Source organism: Vulpes lagopus, chromosome X (genome assembly GCF_018345385.1).
Source record: "Vulpes lagopus strain Blue_001 chromosome X, ASM1834538v1, whole genome shotgun sequence".
Taxonomy (NCBI): Eukaryota; Metazoa; Chordata; class Mammalia; order Carnivora; family Canidae; genus Vulpes; species Vulpes lagopus.
In genome coordinates this window covers 105936972-105958057 of record NC_054848.1, presented here as the reverse complement: position 1 = coordinate 105958057, position 21086 = coordinate 105936972, and the positions used below count along the sequence as shown (strand labels likewise).

Genomic DNA, 21086 nt, shown 5'->3' with positions numbered 1-21086 from the left:
TAAAACGCCCAGCACTTGCCAGGCCCCCCACCATTAAACCCAAAAAAACAAATTGTACCTTCTTTGCTTTCAAAATTCTTTGTGGAGACCAGCACTATTTTAGTTTTATGAAACTTTCTGTTTGTTTCTACCTAATTCAAGGTTGATGATTCATACGTGGCTGTACTACTGATGTACTTAAGAAGCTGAATTCCACTGATTATTCGTTTGGTGGCTCCCTTCAGTCTGTTCTGAGGCCCCAAGATGGCAAGGATCACATTTGATACATTGGTCCACAGCCAAGCCTGACTTACAAAAGGTGCTCATTGAATGTTTGCCAGGTAAACACACACCTCCATGTTTTCCCAAGTAAGCTCTCAATGATTTATAATTAGGCTGTGAATGTTTTCTTTTCTGTCATATACCATGTCTCCTTTTAGTCTCCTTAAAGCCCTAATTTCACATTTTTCCTCTTACTCTGCAACTATTTTTGTGTTCTCCATGTAGCCAATAGGAGGTGAGTCGTATTCTTGCCCCTACTTCCTCTGAATCTAAATGAGAGGCAGAGACAGCTAAATGGGAGTCGGACACCAAGAGTCCTGATGCAAGAAAGTCATGGCCTCTCCATGTCTATCCAATGCAAGTAAGGACAACACAGACCTGCAGGCCTAGTGTAGGAGCTCTGGGAAGCCAGACCAGTATCAATTCGGTATGTAGCTATGACGTCATGAATCTCATGGAAACTTTCTGTTGTTGAAGTCCCCTGGTCTGGGACTGTTATGGCAGTCCTCACAAATCAATACACATGAGTATGTTAGGAAGCATTTGTGTTCACTTCTTCCACTGAAGTGCTAAGGTGTGGTGTGACCAGTTGGAAAGGATGCTAGAATAAGAGTCTGAGGTCAGACGATTGGGTGTCCATGCTTTCTGTTGACCTGCAAGTCCTGGAGCAAGTCACATTTCTCTCATGAGCCTTGGTTTCTGCCTCTCTGAGGTAATTTTACTTGCTTCATTTACTTTACTGACTGGCTTCTAGGATCACATTTATAGCTATGAAATCACACTATAATTACGAATCAGCTTACTCATATCTAAGGCTATTATTCCCACCATTCTCATTATGGGGTTGAGGAATTTGCCTTCTCACCTACTTTCCAATTGTGCCAAGTGTAAGAAGGGAGCACAGGCTCTGTGATTTTCCTTCTTACTAAGAAGCAGAGGGCAACGAGAAAGAGGGGAGAGGAAGGTGCAAACTGGAACCAGTGATGTTCAGTTTGCTTTTCTCATAATTTGACCTCATTTGGATTAATTTTTCAGAGAAAACTCTCCCCACAGAAACCAACAATCTGGGACATCCATCTGTGTAAGGAAAGGATCAGTCTGTGAAGAGTATCTATTGAGTACCTACTGTGTGTACCAGGCACTACATTACAGGGCAAGCAAAGCACACAGGCCTTTGACTTTACAAAGTGTACTGTGCAATGGAGAAGAAAGAACTACTGAATAATTACAGACATATAATTTAACTAATTGTGAATTTCCAAGTGCACAAACATTTCTGGAGGATTACAGTGTATCTCCTTGGGACTCATCTGGGTTCTGTTACAGTGCTGGCTAGGGAGGGACAGAGACGCCCATCATCCAGTCATGGCTACAGATGGACTTGGGAGAAGCAAAACGGAGGTGAGTTAGTTCCTTCTCTAAATGGGCAATGATTCAGAAGGGCTGGCTAGCATTTTATTTTCCTGGTATGATTTTTCAGGTTGCAGCAACGTTTACATATTAAAGGTCCTGAAAGAAAAGATGAGGCCAGAATTGCTGAGCCTTGCCTGATGAAGCCTAGGACACAGGAAGTGCTAAGTAGCCAAGAGCAGGATTGGTGACCCTGGAAGTGCAACATGGTTCAGGTGCCGAAGGATGGCCCTGCCTCTCAGGAGGAGGTGGAGAGTGCTCTGCAGGCAGTTGGGAAGGCAACACCAAAGGATGTGGGCTGCATGTGTGCACATGCACACACACATATGCACACACATGCATGCACGTGCAGTTATCCTTCTCTTTTTTGCACATCTTATTAGGAGGATCAAGGCTGTGAAACTTTGTTTGCTGCCTGTTTCTTCGCAGTTCCTAAAACCAGCCCATCCTTTAGGAAGACAGAAAAGAAAACCATTCTGCTAGGACTGCACAGTTCAGGAAGGTATGATGGTGAATTTTAGGTTGCAGCATGCCTGGGCAATGGGGTGAACAGGCATTTAGCCAAACATTCCTTTGGATGTGTCTGAGGGCAGTTTTGGTTGAGATTAACATTTGAATCCATAGAGGGAGTAAAGCATCTGGCCTTCCCCCAACATGAGTGGGCCTGGCCCAAGCAGTTGAAGCCAACATAGACCAAAAGGCCATGTAAGAGGGAATTTCTGTCCTAAGCTTGGACAATTGGTCTGCTCTTTCCTGTGGACTGGAACTTAATCTTTGGTTCTCTTGGGTCTCCAGCTTGCTGACTGCAGATTTTGGGATTTCTCAGCCTCCATCATCTTGTTAGATGATTTCTATAATACATACATATGTATATACATACAAACATACATATCAATTCAACCTTTATATCATCAGATCAATCCTTTGCAAAATAATTATGCTTTTCCCCACCTTTGAAACAGATAAAAACAAAAGAGTTTATAGAGAGAATGTTAACAACTCTGGCCAATTATTTATACATATAATATCATAAACCAAATATTAACAAACTGTGCAATTCTATCACATTTTCTCTGAAATGTCATCCATCATAATAAAAATCCTGATTTTAGGTATGTTTCGTGAGGGGGAGAAAAGGTCAATTCATATCAGGATGAATCTTTCATCTTTCAATGGGAAAAAGCCCTCCCCTCTCCCCCAAAGTCCAGGGCAATGATACAGGAGTTTTATTTTATAAAGAAGTAAAAAAAAAAAAGATATATTCCCAGCTAAAAGTGAGATAACTCTCTCCATGAACCGATAGAGGATCCCAGACAGAAGAAAAAGGGAAAAATTAAAATTAAAAAAATAAGAAGAAAAAGAAGGGAGTAGAAACCATACACAACCTGTTAGGCTTCATGGCCAAAAGTAAATTGAATGACCAGAAATGCACATCCAGAGCTAGGGGTGGACACCCACAGGAGGGGGAGGAGGGAGGAAAGGCAGAAGCTGTAACAAGTTTTCTGTTGTTTCCCCTGCTGAAGACAAACAGTTCTTTTCCAGGGGTATGCACGCTTGCCCCAGATTCAATCCTTAACATAAGCCTCTCACTTAGGGCTAAGTTTTTGTGATTCAGAAATGGAAGACTTTGACCTCCTCCAGAAGACTCACTGTTTCTTTCCCTCTCTCTCTCTCTCCCTTTCTCTCCCCTTCCTTCCCTCTTTCTTTTCTCCAGCTTTATTGAGAGCTAATGGACATATAACACTGTATACATTTAAGGTGTACAAAGGTGATTTGCTATGAGTACATATTTTGACATGATTATCACAATATTGTTAGCACCTCCATTACCTCACATAGTTACCTTATTCTTTGTGGTGAGAATATTTAAAATTTACTCTCTCAACAGTTTTCAAGTATGCATAAAATGGTATTATTAACTAGAGACATCCTGCTGTATATGATCCTTAACTAATTATATAACTGGAATGTTGTACTTGTTGACCAGTATCCCCCCCCCCACTTCCTGAAACCCCAGCCCCCAGGAAACACGATTGTTTGTATGAGTTTGGCTTTTTAGATTCCAAATATAAGAGATCATACAGTATTCTGAGCAGTCCATTATTTCTCATATTTTCAGGTCTCTCCTATCTTACAAAACAAAAAAGCTCAAAATCACAAATTTGAGCGCAACAATGGACCAACTCCCCAGGAGCACTTATTAGAACTCCCATATTAGGGGCACCTGTGGGTTGAGGTCTGCCTTTGTCTCAGGTCTTGATCCCAGGGTCCTGGGATATAGTTCTGCATCAGGCTCCCTGCAGGGAGACTGCCTCTCCCTCTGCCTATGTCTCTGCCTCTCTCTCTCTGTCTTCCATGAATAAATAAATAAAATCTTTAAAAATAAAAATAAAATGCACTTATTGGAGCCCAAGCTAGAGCCAATGCCTGAGGGCGTCTGGGTGTGGTGAAGAAATCTAAATTTAAGAAGTCCTAAGTTTAAAAAGCTCTTGCAAGAACTTCCTCCTCCCCTCCTGTTGGCACAGGGGAAGGTAGAGAGTGCTGGGCCTCGGTTAAGGAGACAGTGGGGCCTTTACCCTGGCCTGTGCCTCTCTGCTTCCAGGCCACCAGATGAGCTGGCACATGGGGGAGAACCCCGCTGGTCCCGCCCTGGTGCCATGAGGAGGACTCCCCCACTCAGCCTTAGTGGCTTCCATCAGGAGGCCGCCTGGCTACTACCCCCCTACCCCCCCCTGCAGCACCACCGTACTCAGTGCCAGAGAACCTGGAGGCCCTAAGTCCTGGAGCCAGAGGCACGGACTCCCTGATGGGAATGGCAGGGTTCCCTTGGGTGGCTCAGATCACACAGCAACTGCCCGGGGTGGACACAGGTAGAAGAGACAGCACAGGGCCACTGTGCATCCCCGGGCCTGGGAAAGGAACCAGAGGTGGGTCCCTCTGTGTCCCTAGGAGCAGGAATGCAAGGGGCAGTGCAAAGAAGGTCCCTGTGCCTCACTAGACACAGGAAAGGAATGAAATGCAGGTCCTTGTGTGTCACCGGGCACGGAAAGGAAAAGGGTGGCTCATGGTGGGCCCTGTGTGTCCTAGAGATGCTAGCCTAGGGGAATGGGCCCCTTTTATCCCCCAAGGCCACGGGACCTGGTAACCTCCAGCCCTGGCCTGGGCTTTAGCGCGAGTTGCAGGGACCCCTGAGGTGCCTTTGTCCTTCCAAGGACCTCAGGGAAAAGTGATTGGCGGCATGCCACAGTCAGGCCTCTGGGGCGCCAGGGAAAGTTGTTCGCCTCGACGCAGTACCTACCTGAGCCACCAGAGGGCATGGACGCGAGCGACCCAGCTCTAGTCCTGCTAGGCTATTTCAAAAGGTCACCTCCAGACAACCCTGCGGTGGCCTGTGGACAGAAAAAAGGCACGGGGATGAAGGAGGGGCCGCAGGCGCGTGGAAAGAGGACACGTGGCCTGCCTCTGTCCCGCCGGACTCCCTGCCGCTGCTCCCCGCGACCCGGGCCAGGCCTTTCCGAGGTTGTCTGGGGCGAGTAGTGCCCTTCATCAGGGCGCTGGGACATGCTGCTGGGGCCCTTCCCGCACCCGCTCTGGCACCCTCGCCAGCACCCTCGCTCCGCCCTGGGCAGCGGACTTGTCACTGGCTTTTGGACGCGTCCCCCTAGCCTTTTCGCCTTTCCCCGAGTGCCTGCTTTGTACAGAGCCTTGTTATCCTAGGGCTAAGTGAGTGCGGGCTGTCTCAGGCGGCTGTGGGGAGAAACAGTGGGGTGCAGTGGGGTTGCCCTGAGGGAGAGCAGATGGAGGGACAGCTGGAAGATCAGGGCCCTGGTGAATGTGCTGGAGGGTTGGGGCCCCTGTGGGGAGGGCTGCCAGCTTTGAGGCCCAGCAGTCAGGGAGGGTCCACAGCCCAAGGCAGCCACTTCCTGGATGCTTTGCAAGCACGAGGAGCAATCACCTTGCAGGAGCAATTCCTCTAGGCCAGGGCAGGCAACTGGTTCCATGCACTTTCCATCGCAGCAGGAAAATTGAGGCAGCTGATGAATGGTACAAGGAGAGACACCAGCTGTCCTTTCAGAAACATTCCTGGAGACGGGGACGTGGCGCGTGGGGGCGGGGTGCCTGGGTGGCCAGTTGGTTGAGCTTGGGATTCTTGGTTTCAGCTCAGGACCTAAACTCAGGGTCCTGAGGTCAGGCTCCCACTCAGCCGGGAGTGCGCGCTTGACAGTCTCTCCCTCCCTCTCCCTCTGCCACTCTGCCCTCCCTCAAGGACAGAAATCATTCTTTGTAAAAAGAAACTTGCCCAGGTATGGGATGGGAACAGTGTCACTTTCCATGATTGGCCAGGAAGAGCCATGAGTCGTTTTCTGCTTCACCCGGTCCATGGAAGAGGCCGGGTACCTCAGGGGTGTGAGCAAAGAGAGGGAGACCATGTGGAGGACGGGTGGCTGGGATACAGGTCTTGACCCCTGTGCAGACATGCACGTGACCACCCCTGTGTCCACCAGCGTCGCCATAGATGTTGCACTAAGAACCTTTGGATGTTGGTACACATGAGCATTGAAAGGGCTATGCATTCTAGCCCCGTCACCATAACCCTCTGGCATATTCTGTGTGACCTGGGACAAGTTATTCAGTGCTCCTGAGCCACAAAACTCAGGCCCCTCCTCTGTACCCAGGGCATGATCCTAGCCCCCACCTCTGAGCTTTGGGTGAGGCCTGGGGCACCTGACCTATGCATAGGAGGCTCAGAGCAGCACCTGGACACAGCAGGAGGAGCGTGATCTGATCGGTGTCCTTCGTCCTTCACGCAGCCCAGGTGGCCGGTGGCCCACCCTGTTGCGGTCTGTTTTTCTCTCCCCCGAGGAAGCCCCGCATGCCCTAGCAGGAGGCGGGTCACGCTGATGCTGGCTGAAGGACGAAGGACGCACCCCTTGAGCGGAGAGGCACGAAGGCTTGTGGATTTGCAGCCTTTGGAGGCATGGCTGCAGCTATGATGCCCGTGGCGGAAGGTGACCGAGGGTCACTCAGGGCCACCTGGACCTTCAGGGTTGCTCAGCAGAGCTGTGAGCGCTGCCCCCCACTTCTTCGGTGGCCCATATATGTATATGGAAACAGAAGACAGCCCACGGTAGGCTGGCAGTGGGGTCTCACACTGGTACTTGTGTGGTGGGTTCTCCTTAAGGCAAGTATCCTTAGCATGCTGAAATTCTAGAGCCCAGCTGCTGGGAAGAACATTTTACACTGATGGCCAGGGAGCACTGGAAATGTAGCTAGCACCAGAATTGGTATTTTCATCACTTGGGACTTAAATGTCTGTGTGTCTCTAGTGGCTCCCCATAGGACGACAGCACAGTTCTCGAGGGTCTGTGGATGGGCTGGGACATTTTATGTATCTTTTGGAACTTAGATGCAGAATGGGACTTGTATGTGTATTTTTCTAAGAAGTGAATCCATGGCCTTGCCATCAGCTTCTTAAAACCATAGAAAGGCCAGAGGCTGCTGCACCAGGGCTGTAGTGGAAAGTCAGTAAGGTAGGGAAGGTGAGAATGGTCTCTGGTAACCACTGGTGTTCCTCCTTTCTGATTTTGGCTTCTCCTCAGCTGTGGGTGCCTCCACCCCATGCCTATAAAAAGAAACAGATCAGAATCTGAGACTGGAGGCCCCAGAGCCACTGTATCCCACCAGAAGGGGGATGGCCATGGCCCTGGGTTGTGCGATCCAGGCCTCCCTGAAAATGGGCTTTGTGTTTCAGTACTATGATGCCCACTGTGAAGCCTTCTGCCAGCGCTTCAGGCAGTGAAGTGCCCCAGCCGCCCCTCCCCCCCAGGCTTTCAAGGGACTCTGGAAGCTTTGCTGCCAATGGTGAGGCCCAGCACGCACTCCAAGGACCAGCTCCTGGAGCTGCTAGTGTTGTTGCAGTTCGTAACCATCCTTCCCACGGAGACAGGGACCCTGCAGAACACAGGAAGAGTTGTAGTGGTGAGAGACGACTTCTGCACTGAAGCTGAGCCAGCGGAGCAGCGGGTGAGCATTGGCTTTGGTGTCTTGGTGACGAGACCCCGCTAAGGAGTAGAGGCAGCCGGCTGTGGGTCAGACGTTTGTCTCCATGTCCTCTTGGACCCCAGGATCCCGGGGAGGTCCTTTCTATCTCTGGATCAGTATATGGCTCACTTCTCTGGGTATCAGGCCCAGTCCCTTCCTACAACAAAGACTCTGTAGTGTCCCCTTAAATACATGGAAATGAAATCATAGGTTGGGGACATACCCACATTCATCCTCCAGTAACATCAATATTGTGTGGTAAGCTGTGCCGGCCAGATCTGGCCACAGTTTGTGTTTGTATACCTGGGAGCTGTAGCAGTTTTAACCTGTTAAAGGGTTGCTTTTTAATTTTTAAGGTTTATTTATTTATTTGGGAGAGAGAATGAGCACTAGGGGGAGGAGCTGAGGGAGAGGGTATCTCAGGCAGACTCCTGGCTGAGCGTAGAGCCTGATGGGGGACTCTAACTCACCACCCTGAGATCAGAACCTGAACCAAAACCAAGAGTCAGATGCTTAACTGACTGCAACGCAACAGCCATGTGACCAAAGGGTTGCTTTATTTTATTATTTTTTGGGGGGTTGCTTTATAGAACAAGTTAGGAGGATAGTAGGGGACAGACTGATGTGACCCACGAAGCCTAAAATGTTTCCTATCTGGCTCCTTATAGGAAGATGTTGCCAACATGAGTCAAGTGGAGCCCAGAAAGGATATAAAGGAAAGCGAACATAGTTTGTCATAATCGAATAAGCATATGAACACACACGCTGGGGCTTGACTGCACCGGAAAATCTCATGAGGTTGTCATGTGCCCCCATCCCATCTATGTACAATCTCACTATGAAGGCAACAGTCACCAACACTGCTGATGGTGTAATTTTCCGAAGGGGCATCCCATGTTAGCAAATCTAAACAACAAGTGAGAGTAGTTGTTTAGTTTCCAAAGTAGGGCTTTCCTAGAAGATTCAAGTCATGCCACAATATGCAAAAAATGTTTTGTGCTTATATGAGCAGCACGATAAGGTCTTGACAGGATCTTTTACATTTAGCGACAATTCTGTTTACTGAGACCCCACGTTTCTGGTGGTACCAGCTGGGATGAGGTGGTGGATTCCTCTCCTCCATATAGTCTGTTCCAGTTGTGATTGTCTGACAAGGCTTCTCACATTTCTAGTGCAGGCTAGGTCCACATGGTTAAGGTGCTAAGGTTCTTGAATAAAAAGTGTTACAAACATATAATTTTTAAAAATATTTTAGTTTTTTAAATTTTAGGGTGATAGAGCATGAGCAGGGCTAAGGGCAGAGGGAGAGAAAGAATCTCAAGCTAACTCAGAGCTGAGTGCAGAGTCCTATGTGGGGCTCAATATCACGACTCTGATATCACAAACTGAGCATAATCAAAGTCAGATGTTCCACTGACTGAGCCACCCAGACATCCTAAATATATTGATAATTTTAAAGATTTACCTCCATCTGTGTCTTTAATACCCAAGACAAGAATAGATGCTGACAGAGGAAGCTGGGGGGGGGGCGGTTCTTTCCCTCCCCTGCATGTCCCCAAAAGCTCTGTTGCATTCCTTCCTGAGTTCCTGTATGCTGAATCTCCCTGATCTGAAGGTGCATCTGATCTCATTTCCCACACATGCGTGTATTTGAAGCCAAGTGGACAAGTCCTGTGGCTGTAGCTGGTAGTAGGATGTCAGGCCACAAAGGGCTGGCAGGATATATTCAGGGTCCTAAATGAGAAAAATATGCAACCAAGAATACTTTATCCAGCAAGGCTCTCATTCAGAATAGAAAGAGAGATAAAGAGCTTCCAGGACAGGCAGGAACTGAAAGAATATGTGACCTCCAAATCAGCTCTGCAAGAAATTTTAAGGGGGACTCTTAAAATTCCCCTTTAAGACAAAGTCCAGTGGAACAATGCATGAAAACAAGGACTGAATAGATATCATGATGACAATAACTCATATCTTTCAATAGTAACTCTGAACGTGAACAGGCTTAATGACCCCATCAAAGGCGCAGGATGTCAGACTGGATAAAAAAGCAGGAGCCATCTATTTGCTGTCTATAAAAAACTCATTTTAGACAGAAGGATACCTACAGCCTGAAAATAAAAGGTTGGAGAACCATTTACCATTCAAATGGTCCTCAAAAGAAAGCAGGGGTAGCCATCCTTATGTCAGATAAACTAAAATTTACCCCGAAGACTGTAGTGAGAGATGAAGAGGGACACTATATCATATTTAAAGATCTATCCAACAAGAGGACTTAACAATCCTCAATATATATGCCCCGAAAGAGGGAGCTGCCAAATATATCAATCAATTAATAACCAAAGTTAAGGCATACTTCAATAATAATACACTTATACTTGGTGACTTCAATCTACCCTCGATAGGTCTTCTAAACACAACATCTCCAAAGAAACGAGAGCTTTAAATGATACACTGGCCCAGATGGATTTCACAGATATCTACAGAACTTTACATCCAAACTCAACTGAATACACATTCTTCTCAAGTGCACATGGAACTTTCTCCAGAATAGACCACATATTGGGTCACAAATCGGGTCTGAACCGATACCAAAAGACTGGGATCGTCCCCTGCATATTCTCAGACCATAATGCCTTGAAATTAGAACTAAATCACAACAAGAAGTTTGGAAGGACTTCAAACACGTGGAGGTTAAGGACCATCTTGCTAAAAGATGAAAGGGTCAACCAGGACGTGACGGAAGAATTAAAAAGACTCATGGAAACTAATGAGAATGAAGATACAACCGTTCAAAATCTTTGGGATACAGCAAAAGCAGTCCTGAGGGGGAAATACATTGCAATACAAGCATCCATCCAAAAATTGAAAAGAACTCAAATACAAAAGCTAACCTTACACCTAAAGGAGCTAGAGAAAAAACAGCAAATAGATCCTACACCCAGCAAAAGAAGAGAGTTAATAAATATTCGAGCAGAACTCAACGAAATCGAGACCAGAAGAACTGTGGAACAGATCAACAAAACCAGGAGCTGGTTCCTTGAAAGAATTAATAAGATAGATAAACCATTAGCCAGCCTTATTAAAAAGAAGAGAGAGAAGACTCAAATTAATAAAATCATAAATGAGAAAGGAGAGATCACTACCAACACCAAGGAAATACAAACAATTTAAAAACATATTATGAACAGCTATACACCAATAAATTAGGTAATTTAGAAGAAATGGACGCATTTCTGGAAAGCCATAAGCTACCAAAACTGGAACACGAAGAAATAGAAAACCTGAACAGGCCGATAACCAGGGAGGAAATTGAAGCAGTCATCAAAAACCTCCCAAGACACAAAAGTCCAGGGCCAGATGGCTTCCCAGGGGAATTTTAAAAAAGAAAACCATAGGCGGGGGCACCACAATGCCAGATTTCAGGTGGTACTACAAAGCTGTGGTCATCAAGACACTGTGGTACTGGCACAAAAACAGACACATAGATCAATGGAACAGAATAGAGAACCCAGAAGTGGACACTCAACTTTATGGTCAACTAATATTCGATAAAGGATGAAAGACTATCCACTGGAAGAAAGACAGTCTCTTCAATGAATGGTGCTGAGAAAATTGGACATCCACATGCAGAAGAATGAAACCAGACCACTCGCTTTCACCATACACAAAGATAAACTCAAAATGGATGAAAGATCTTAATGTGAGACAAGATTCCATAAAAATCCTAGAGGAGAACACAGGCAACACCCTTTTTGAACTCAGCCACAGTAACTTCGTGCAAGATACATCCACGAAGGCGAAAGAAACAAAAGCAAAAATGAACTATTGGCAGTTCATCAAGATAAGAAGCTTTTGCACAGCAAAGGTTACAGTCAACAAAACTAAAAGACAACCTACAGAATGGGAGAAGATATTTGCAAGTGACATATCAGATAAAGGGCTAGTTTCGAAGATCTATAAAGAACTTATTAAACTCAACAGCAAAGAAACAAACAATCCAATCATGAAATGGGCAAAAGACATGAACAGAAATCTCACAGAGGGAGACATAGACATGGCCAACACGCACATGAGAAAATGTTCTGCATCAATTGCCATCAGGGAAATACAAATCAAAACCACAATGAGATACCACCTCACACCAGTGAGAATGGGGAAATTTACCAAGGCAGGAAACCACAAGTGTTGGAGAGGATGCGGAGAAAAGGGAACCCTCTTACACTGTTGGTGGGAATGTGAACTGGTGCAGCCACTCTGGAAAACTGTGTGGAGGTTCCTCAAAGAGTTAAAAATAGACCTGCCCTACGACCCAGAAATTGCACTGTTGGGGATTTACCCCAAAGATACAGATGCAATGAAATGCCAGGACACCTGCACCCCAATGTTTCTAGCAGCAATTTCCACAATAGCCAAACTGTGGAAGGAGCCTCGGTATCCATCAAAAGATGAATGGATAAAGAAGATGTGGTTTATGTATACAGTGGAATATTACTCAGCCATTAGACATGACAAATACCCACCATTTGCTTCAACATGGATGGAACTGGAGGGTATTATGCTGAGTGAAATAAGTCAATCGGAGAAGGACAAACATATGGTCTCATTCATTTGGGGAATATTAATAATAGTGAACGGGAATAGAAGGGAAGGGAGAAGAAATGGGTAGGAAATATCAGAAAGGGAGACAGAACATAAAGACTTTTAACTCTGGGAAATGAACTAGGGGTGGTGGAAGGGGAGGAGGGCGGGGGTGGGGGCGAATGAATGACGGGCACTGAGGAGGGCACTTGATGGGATGAGCACTGGGTGTTATTCTGTATGTTGGCAAATTGAACACCAATAAAAAATAAATTTATTATTATAAAAAGTAAAAGAACTAAAATCCTTTAAAAAAGAATAGTTTTAGGGCAACTGGATGGCCCAGTTGGTTAAGCTTCTGCCTTCGGCTCACATCATGATCTGGGGGTCCTGCGATTTTTTCCTTGTTTTTTTGTATATATGTCTTTTTTAAAAAAGATTTATTGGGCAGCCCGCATGGCTAAGTGGTTTAGCGCTGCCTTCAGCCCAGGGCGTGATCCTGGAGACCTAGATCAAGTCCCGCATCAGGCTCCCTGTATGGAGCCTGCTTCTACCTCTGCCTGTGTCTCTGCCTCTCTATCTGTGTCTCTCATGAATAAATAAATAAAATATTTCTTTAAAAAATCTTTAAAAAAGATAGAGTTCCCCAACATCTCTTCTTGCTCACCAGAGTGAGCTATTACCATTTCTTAAAATTTTTCTGTGTCTGTCTGAACATATATAAAGTACAGGAGAGTTGTGCATATGCAGACCCATTTTTACCCCAAATAGAATCACACTGTACGTTTTTAAGCACTGCTTGTATCTGGAACTGTGTATCTTGGATTTGGCTTCATGTCAATGCATATAGATTGACTTCGTCCTTTTCATGTCTGCATAATATTCCATTTAGCACTCATGGCTTTTAGGGTCCCATTCTGTATTCTGTCTGGCTAAGGAGAACAGAGTAGAGAGGTGGGAAACAGAAAAGATCAGGGGCATGGGGAAGGTATTGAGACACCTAAAGGGAGAGTACAAGATTTATTTATTTATTCATGAGATTGTGTACAGAGAGAGAGAGAGAGAGAGAGAGAGAGAGAGACAGGCAGAGAGAGAAGCAGGCTGCATGCAGGAATCCCCACATGGGACTCGATCCTGGGACTCCAGGACAATGCCCTGGGCAAAAGGAAAGCGCCAAACTACTGAGCCACCCAGGGATCCCTGTATATATTTCTTTCTTGAAGTACAATTTGCCAACATATAGCATAACACCCAGTGCTCATCCCGTCAAGTGCCCCCCCATCAGTTCCCATCACCCAGTCACTCCAGCAGCCCCCACCTTCCTTTCCACCAGCCCTTGTTCGTTTCCCAGAGTTAGGGGTCTCTCATGTTATGTAACCCTCACTGATAGTTCCCACTCATTTTCTCTCCTTTCCCCTTTATTCCCTTTCACTATTTTTTATATTCCCCAAATGAATGAGACCATATAATGTTTGTCCTTCTCTGATTGACTTACTTCACTCAGCATAATACCCTCCAGTTCCATCCATGTTGAAGCAAATGGTGGGTATTTGTCATGTCTAATGCCTGATTAATATTCCATTGTATATATAGACCACATCTTCTTTATCCATTCATCTTTTGATGGACATTGACACTCCTTCCACAGTTTGACTATTGTGGACATTGCTGCTATAAACATCGGGGTCCAGGTGTCCTGTCGTTTCACTGTATCTGTATCTTTGGGGTAAATTCCCAGGAGTGCAATTGCTGGGTCATAGGGAAGTTCTATTCTTAACTTTTTGAGAAACCTCCACACAGTTTTCCAGAGTGGCTGTACCAGTTCACATTCCCACCAACAGTGCCAGAGGGTTCCCCTTTCTCCACATCCTCTCCAACATTTATTGTTTCCTGTCTTCTTCATTTTCCCCATTCTCACTGGTGTGAGGTGGTATCTCATTGTGGTTTTGATTTGTATTTCCCTGATAGCCAGTGATGCAGAGCATTTTCTCATGTGCTTGTTGGCCATGTCTATATCTTCCTCTGTGAGATTTCTGTTAATGTCTTTTGCCCATTTCATGATTGGATTGTTTGTTTCTTTGCTGTTGAGTTTATTTTTTTTTTAATTTTTATTTATTTATGATAGTCACACACACACACACACACACACACACAGAGAGAGAGAGAGAGAAAGAGAGAGAGGCAGAGACACAGGCAGAGGGAGAAGCAGGCTCCATGCACTGGGAGCCCGATGTGGGATTCCATCCCGGGTCTCCAGGATCACGCCCTGGGCCAAAGGCAGGCGCCAAACCGCTGCGCCACCCAGGGATCCCCTGCTGTTGAGTTTAATAAGTTCTTTATAGGTCTTGGAAACTAGCCCTTTATCTGATATGTCATTTGCAAATATCTTCTCCCATTCTGTAGGTTGTCTTTTAGTTTTGTTGACTGTTTCTTTTGCTGTGCAGAAGCTTTTATCTTGATGAAGTCCCAATAGTTCATTTTTGCTTTTGTTTCTTTTGCCTTCATAGATGTATCTTGTAAGAAGTTGCTGTGGCCAAGTTTAAAAAGGGTGTTGCCTCTGTTCTCCTCTAGGAGTTTGATGGATTCTTGTCTCACATTTAGATCTTTCATCCATTTTGAGTTTATCTTTGGGTATGGTGTAAGAGAATGGTCTAGTTTCATTCTTCTACACGTGGCTGTCCAATTTTCCCAGCACCATTTATTGAAGAGATTGTCCTTTTTCCAGTGGATAGTCTTTCCTTCTCTGTCGAATATTAGTTGACCAAAGAGTTGAGGGCCCATTTCTGGATTCTCTATTCTGTTCCATTGATCTAGGTGTCTGTTTTTGTGCCAGTAACACACTGTCTTGATGACCACAGCTTTGTAGTACAACCTGAAATTCGGCATTGTGATGCCCCCGCTCTGATTTCCTTTTTCAATCTTCCCCTGGCTATTTGGGGTCTTCTCTGATTCCACACAAATCTTAAGGTGATTTGTTGCAACTCTCTGAAGAAAGTCCATGGTATTTTGATAGGGATTCCATGAAATGTGTACGTTGCCCTTGGTAGCATTGACATTTTCACAATATTAATGCTTCCAATCCATGAGTATGGAATATTTTTCCATCTCTTTGTGTCTTCCTCATGTCTTACAGAAGTGTTCTGCCATTTTGAGGGTATAGATCCTTTACCTATTGGTTAGGTTTATTCCTAGGTATCGTATGCTTTTGGGTGCAATTTGTAAATGGGATTGACTCCTTAATTTCTCTTTCTTCAGTCTCATAGTTAGTGTATAGAAATGCCACTGATTTCTGGGCAATGATTTTGTATCCTGCCATACTGCCGAATTGCTGTATGAGTTCTAGCAATCTCGGGATGGAGTCTTTTGGGTTTTCTATGTAGAGTATCATGTCATCGGTGAAGAGGGAGAATTTGACTTCTTCTTTGCGAATTCGAATGCCTTTAATGTCTTTTTGTTGCCTGATTGCTGAGGCTAGGACTTCTAGTACTATATTGAATAGCAGTGGTGACAGGGGACATCCCTGTCGTGTTACTGATCTTAGGGGAAAGGATCTCAGTGTTTCCCAATGAGAATGTTATTTGCTGTGGGCTTTTCGTAGATGGCTTTTAATATGATGAGGAATATTCCCTCTATTCCTATTCTCTGAAGAGTTTTGATCATGAATGGATGCTGTCTTTTGTCAAATGCTTTCTCTGCATCTATTGAGAGGATCATATGGTTCTTGTGTTTTCTCTTGTTGATGTGATCTATCACGTTAATTGCTTTACGAGTGTTGAACCAGCTTTACTTCCCGGGGATAAATCCCACTTGGTCATGGTGAGTAATCTTCTTAATGTATTGTTGGATCCTCTTGGCTAGTATCTTGTTGAGAATTTTTGCATCTGTGTTCATCAGGGATTTTTGTCTATAATTCTCCTTTTTGGTGGGGCCTTTGTCTGCTTTTGGAATTAAGGTGATGGTGGCCTCATAGAACGAGTTTGGAAGTATTCCATTCCTTTCTATCTTTCCAAACAGCTTTAGTAGAATAGGTATGATTTCTTCTTTAAACATTTGATAGAATTCCCCTGGGAAGCCATCTGTCCCTGGACTCTTGTGTCTTGGGAGGTTTTTGATGACTGCTTCAATTTCCTCCCTGGTTATTGGCCTGTTCAGGTTTTCTATTTCTTCCTCTTCCAGTTTTGCTGGTGTGTGGCTTTCCAGAAATGCGTCCATTTCTTCTAGATTGCCTAATTTATTGGGTATAGCTGCTCATAATATGTTTCAAAAATCGGTGGTGTTTCCTGGGTATTGGTTGTGACTCTCCTTTTTCATTTGTCATTTTATTAATTAGAGTCTTTTCTGTTTTGTTTTTAATAAGGCTGGCTAATGGCTTATCTATCTTATTATTTCTTTCAAGGAACCAACTCCTGGTTTTGTTGATCTGTTCTACAGTTCTTCTGGTCTCTATTTCATTGCGTTCTGCTCGAATCTCTATTAACTTCTTCTGCTTAGTGTAGGTTTTGTGTGTGTGTGTGTGTGTGTGTGTGTGTGTGTGTGTGTGTGTGTAGGTTTTATTTGCTGCACTTCTCCAGTTCTTTTCATTGCAAGGTTAGCTTGTGTATTTGAGTTTTTTCCAATTTTGTGAGGGATGCTTGTATTGTCATGTATTTCTCTCTAAGGACTGCTTTTGCTGTATCCCAAAGATTTTGAATTGTTGTATCTTCATTCTCATTAGTTTCCATGAATCTTTTTAATTCTTCTCTAATTTCCTGATTGACCCTTTCATCTTTTAGCAGGACGCTCTTTAACCTCCACGTGCTTGAATTTCTTCCAAATTTTTTCTTTTGATTGAATTCAAGTTTCAAAGCATTGTGGTCTGAAAATATGCAGGGGACAATCCCAATCTTTTGGTATTGGTTAAGACCTGATTTGTGACCCAGTATGTGGTCTGTTCTGGAGAAAGTTCCACGTGCACTGGAGAAGAATGTGTATTCAGTTGCGTTTGGATGTAATTTCTGTAAATATCTGTGAAATCCATCTGGTCCAGTGTATCATTTAAAGCTCTTGTTTCTTTGGAGATGTTGTGCTTAGAAGATCTGTCATTTGTGGAAAGCGCCGTTTTGAAGTCTCCACGTAAAAGTGTATTATTATCTAAGTATGTGTTTACTTTGGTTATTAATTGATATATTTGGCAGCTCCCACATTAGGGGCATAAATATTCATAATTGTTAGGTCCTCTTGTTGGATAGATCCTTTAAGTATGATATAGTGTTCCTCTTCATCTCTTACTACAGTCGTTGGGATAAACTTTAATTTATCTGATATGAGGATTGCTATGCCTGCTTTCTTTTGAGAACCATTTGAACGATAAACAGTTCTCCAACCTTTCATTTTCAGGCTGTATGTGTCCTTAGTTCTAAAATGAGTCTCTTGTAGACAGCAAATAGATGGGTGTTGCTTTTTTATCCAGTCTGAAACCCTGGGTCTTTTTATGGGATCATTAAGCTATTCACGTTCAGAGTTACTATTAAAAGATATGAATTTAGTGTCATCATGATACCTATTCAGTCCCTGTTTTTGTGGATTAGTTCTTTGGGCATCCTCTTTCTTTTACAGAGTCCCCCTTAGTATTTCTTGCAGAGCTGCTTTGGTGGTCACATATTCTTTCAGTTTATGCCTATCTTGGAATCTCTTTACCTCTCCTTCTATTCTGAATGAGAGCCTTGCTGGATAAAGTATTCTTGGCTGCATGTTCTTCTCATTTAGTGCCCTGAATATATCCTGCCAGCCCTCTCTGGCCTGCCAGGCGTCTGTGGAGAGGTCTGCTGTTAATCTAATAGTTCTCCTCATATAAGTTAGGGATCTCTTGTCTCTTGCTCCTAAGCATTTTCTCTTTATTTTGGATTTTGTAAGTTTCACTATTAAATGTTAGGGGTCCTGCTTTGAGCCCTGCATCAGGCTCCCTGCTCAGCGGGGAGCCTACTTTTCCCTCTCCATTTGTTGATATCCCTGCTTGTACTCTTTCTATCTGTCAAATCAATAATAATCAGCAAATAAATAATCTTTAAAAATGAATAGTTTTTGTGTCATCTGGGTGTTTTGGGTCGTCTGGGTGGTTTAGCGGTTGAGTGTCTCCCTTTGGTTCAGGGCATGATCTTGGAGTCCCAGGATCGTGTCCCATATCAGGCTCACTGATGGACCCTGCTTGTCCCTCTGCCTATGCCTCTGCCTCTCTCTCAGATCTCTCTCTCTCTCTCTCTCATAAATAATAAAATAAATAAAGTAACTAAATAAAATCTTTAAAAAACAGAATAGTTATTATAACTGAAAGGGTACCATTTTACTCTGCTGTGTGACTCATCTTCATCAGGAAGACTGAATAATTCATGTCACATAAAAGCCATGTTTGTGTAATTTACTTGCAAGTTGTTCCCACTGACAGGGCCCTGAGGAAAAGTTACAAAGCCAGGAAAAATTTGAATTTGGACTGGATCTCAAGTTTTCCAGAGTATGGGTCTTATGTTTATAGATAGCCATAACATTCTCATAAGTAAAAATGAATAGTATTTAGAAAGAGGCAGGTTGAGGGCACCCGGTGGCTCAATCGTTATACATCTGTCTTTGGCTCGGGTCATGTTCTCAGGATCCTGGGATTAAATCCTGCATTGGGCTCCCCGCAGGGAGCCTGGTCCTTCCTCTGCCTATGTCTCTGCCTCTCTCTGTGGGTCTATCATGAATGGATAAATAAAATCTTAAAAAAAATAAAATAAAATCTTTAAAAATAATTAAAAATTTTAAAAGAGGCAGGTGGGAAAGTGGAAAATTCTCATCCAGTCTGACCTGCCTTGAAACCAGGTCCTCCACAGGTCAGACAGCATTGCTCAGGATGGTATCCTTCTCTCATTCAATTTATTCCTCCATAGTTTACTAAACAGCCACTATGTTCCAGGCACTGTTCTGGGTGGTGAGAGCACAGTGTAGAGCAAGGAAACAAATGCTGTGCCCTCATGGAGCTGACATGGAAGTGAGGAAAACAGATAGCAGTTTTGTGAAGTTGTCAATACAGACTCATTTGGGGGGTTTCTGGGCTACTTAGTCGGTTAAACATCTGGCTCTTGATTTCAGCTCAGGGTTGTGGGATCCAGCCCTGCATTGAGCTCTGAGCTGGGCATGGAGCCTGCTTAAGATTTTTTTCTCCCTCTCCCTCTGCCTCTCCACCCATCCGATGCATGTGCTTGCTCTTTCTCTTAAAAAAAAAAAAAAAAGCCCGAATTTTCAAGTTGTAATCAGAGACTCAAAAGAAGGGAGTTTGTGATAGAAAGTTTTGTGATACAGTCAACCTGAAAGGATTCCTTTCAATATTTCTTTTTTAAAATATTTATTTATTTATTCATGAAAGACACACAGAGAGAGGCAGAGACATAGGCAGAGGGAGAAGCAGGTGCCTCACAGGGAGCCCAATTTGGGACTTGATCCTGGCTCCTGGGATCACACCAAAGGCAGACAGTCAACCACTGAGCTACCCAGGTGTCCCAACAATTTTGTATTTTAGAAGTTTTCATGACATAAGGAGTTGACATCACAATCTAATTTGTGGGTACTAAAAACCAAAAGCTCTTATTCCTCTGACTTGCTAGAGGACCACCTGAAGCTTGACTTGTTTCTGGACCACAAGATCTTGGAAAGCAGGCTTCATTGGGCCTCTGCTGTAGGACAGTGCCTCCAACACTTACCGTCAGGGATGTGGACTTCAATTCAAATATAGGGAGAGGCTGAGTACCTCGTCATTTCCTGTTCCAGAATATATTTGAAAGTCATCCAAAGTGTTCCCAGTGTACATGTGAGTAAATCCATGCGGTCTGAGAGGTCTGGATTCAACCAGGTGCCTCTACCTACAGCTCCCTGTTAACTAACCTCACCGAATGCATGCTAACTCAGTGACCCACAGACTTGGCCGACAACTACCAACATCAATTATTTTGATCCCAAGTGTCCTTTCCAAAACCCACCAAGGGTTTCTCGTAAGTTCCACAGTGAGCCCACTCTAGGCCTGCGGACAAGCATTGGGAGGGTTCGCACAAACCAGAGTAACAGAGCCTCAGTGAACAGACAGTGGAAAGCAGACAGAGTAAGGACTAAATGTTAGGGATTCAAGTCAAAGCAACAGTATTGGGAAGGCCCATAGTTTGCTCGGCAGCAAATGGTACACTTTAATGATAAACACAGCCACAGATGGGCAGCCTGAGTAACCCAGCAGTTTACTTGGTAAGTAAACAAATATCTGTTAGATCTGATTGAATACTATGAGGCAAGGGCCATCTGACTTTCAGTTCTTTACTTGGAATCTTCCATAATACCACCATTAAAATGAAATTTTCATTTTCATTCAAAAGCAATCCATTCACGTTCTTCCTGGACCTGGAGTGTGCCAACAGAGCTTCCACCGCTTTTCTAATCTTCCCTTTGTCTAGCTGCTCCAGGAAGGCTGGGGTCGCTGGAGCAGAAACCAAGGCTGTGGTTGAGGATGACAGTGAGGTGGAAGCCGAACCCTCCATGTCGCTCTCTCCTCGTGCAAGTGTGCGCATGGTACCCCCCTTTCAATATTTCAAACAGAGGTGAATCATTCCGATTTGGGAGTGAAATAGGCAGATCTTTGGAAGCCAAATGGGTGAGGGATGTACTTGTATTACTTGTAGGTGGGGAGCCTGTGGGAACTACTCCAGAATCTGGCACTTTGTGAGTGTTCAGTGGATACTTGTGAAGGTGCACATTTCACTGATGAGAACACATTAGAGAACAGCAAGGTCTCCTGAAGA

The 21086-nt window shown here is 44.4% G+C and overlaps 1 protein-coding gene across 8 annotated transcripts in view; it reads left to right on the top strand.

Annotated features, from left to right (window-relative positions):
- Positions 1-21086, top strand: part of ZNF75D (zinc finger protein 75D) — a 79830-nt gene that overhangs the window by 28776 nt on the left and 29968 nt on the right. Inside the window, exons 6-7 of one of the 8 annotated variants that reach the window (XR_005985707.1) lie at positions 142-2173; positions 7424-7695. Coding sequence is in view for 1 of the 8 variants with exons in the window: in XM_041741623.1 (XP_041597557.1) it covers positions 142-146 (5 nt within the window). In the remaining 7 variants the exon portion in view is untranslated. Of the gene's footprint in view, positions 1-141; positions 6837-7423; positions 7696-21086 lie in introns of those variants that run through there. The other 7 variants (XR_005985708.1, XR_005985712.1, XR_005985711.1 and 4 more) reach the window with 7 other exon arrangements.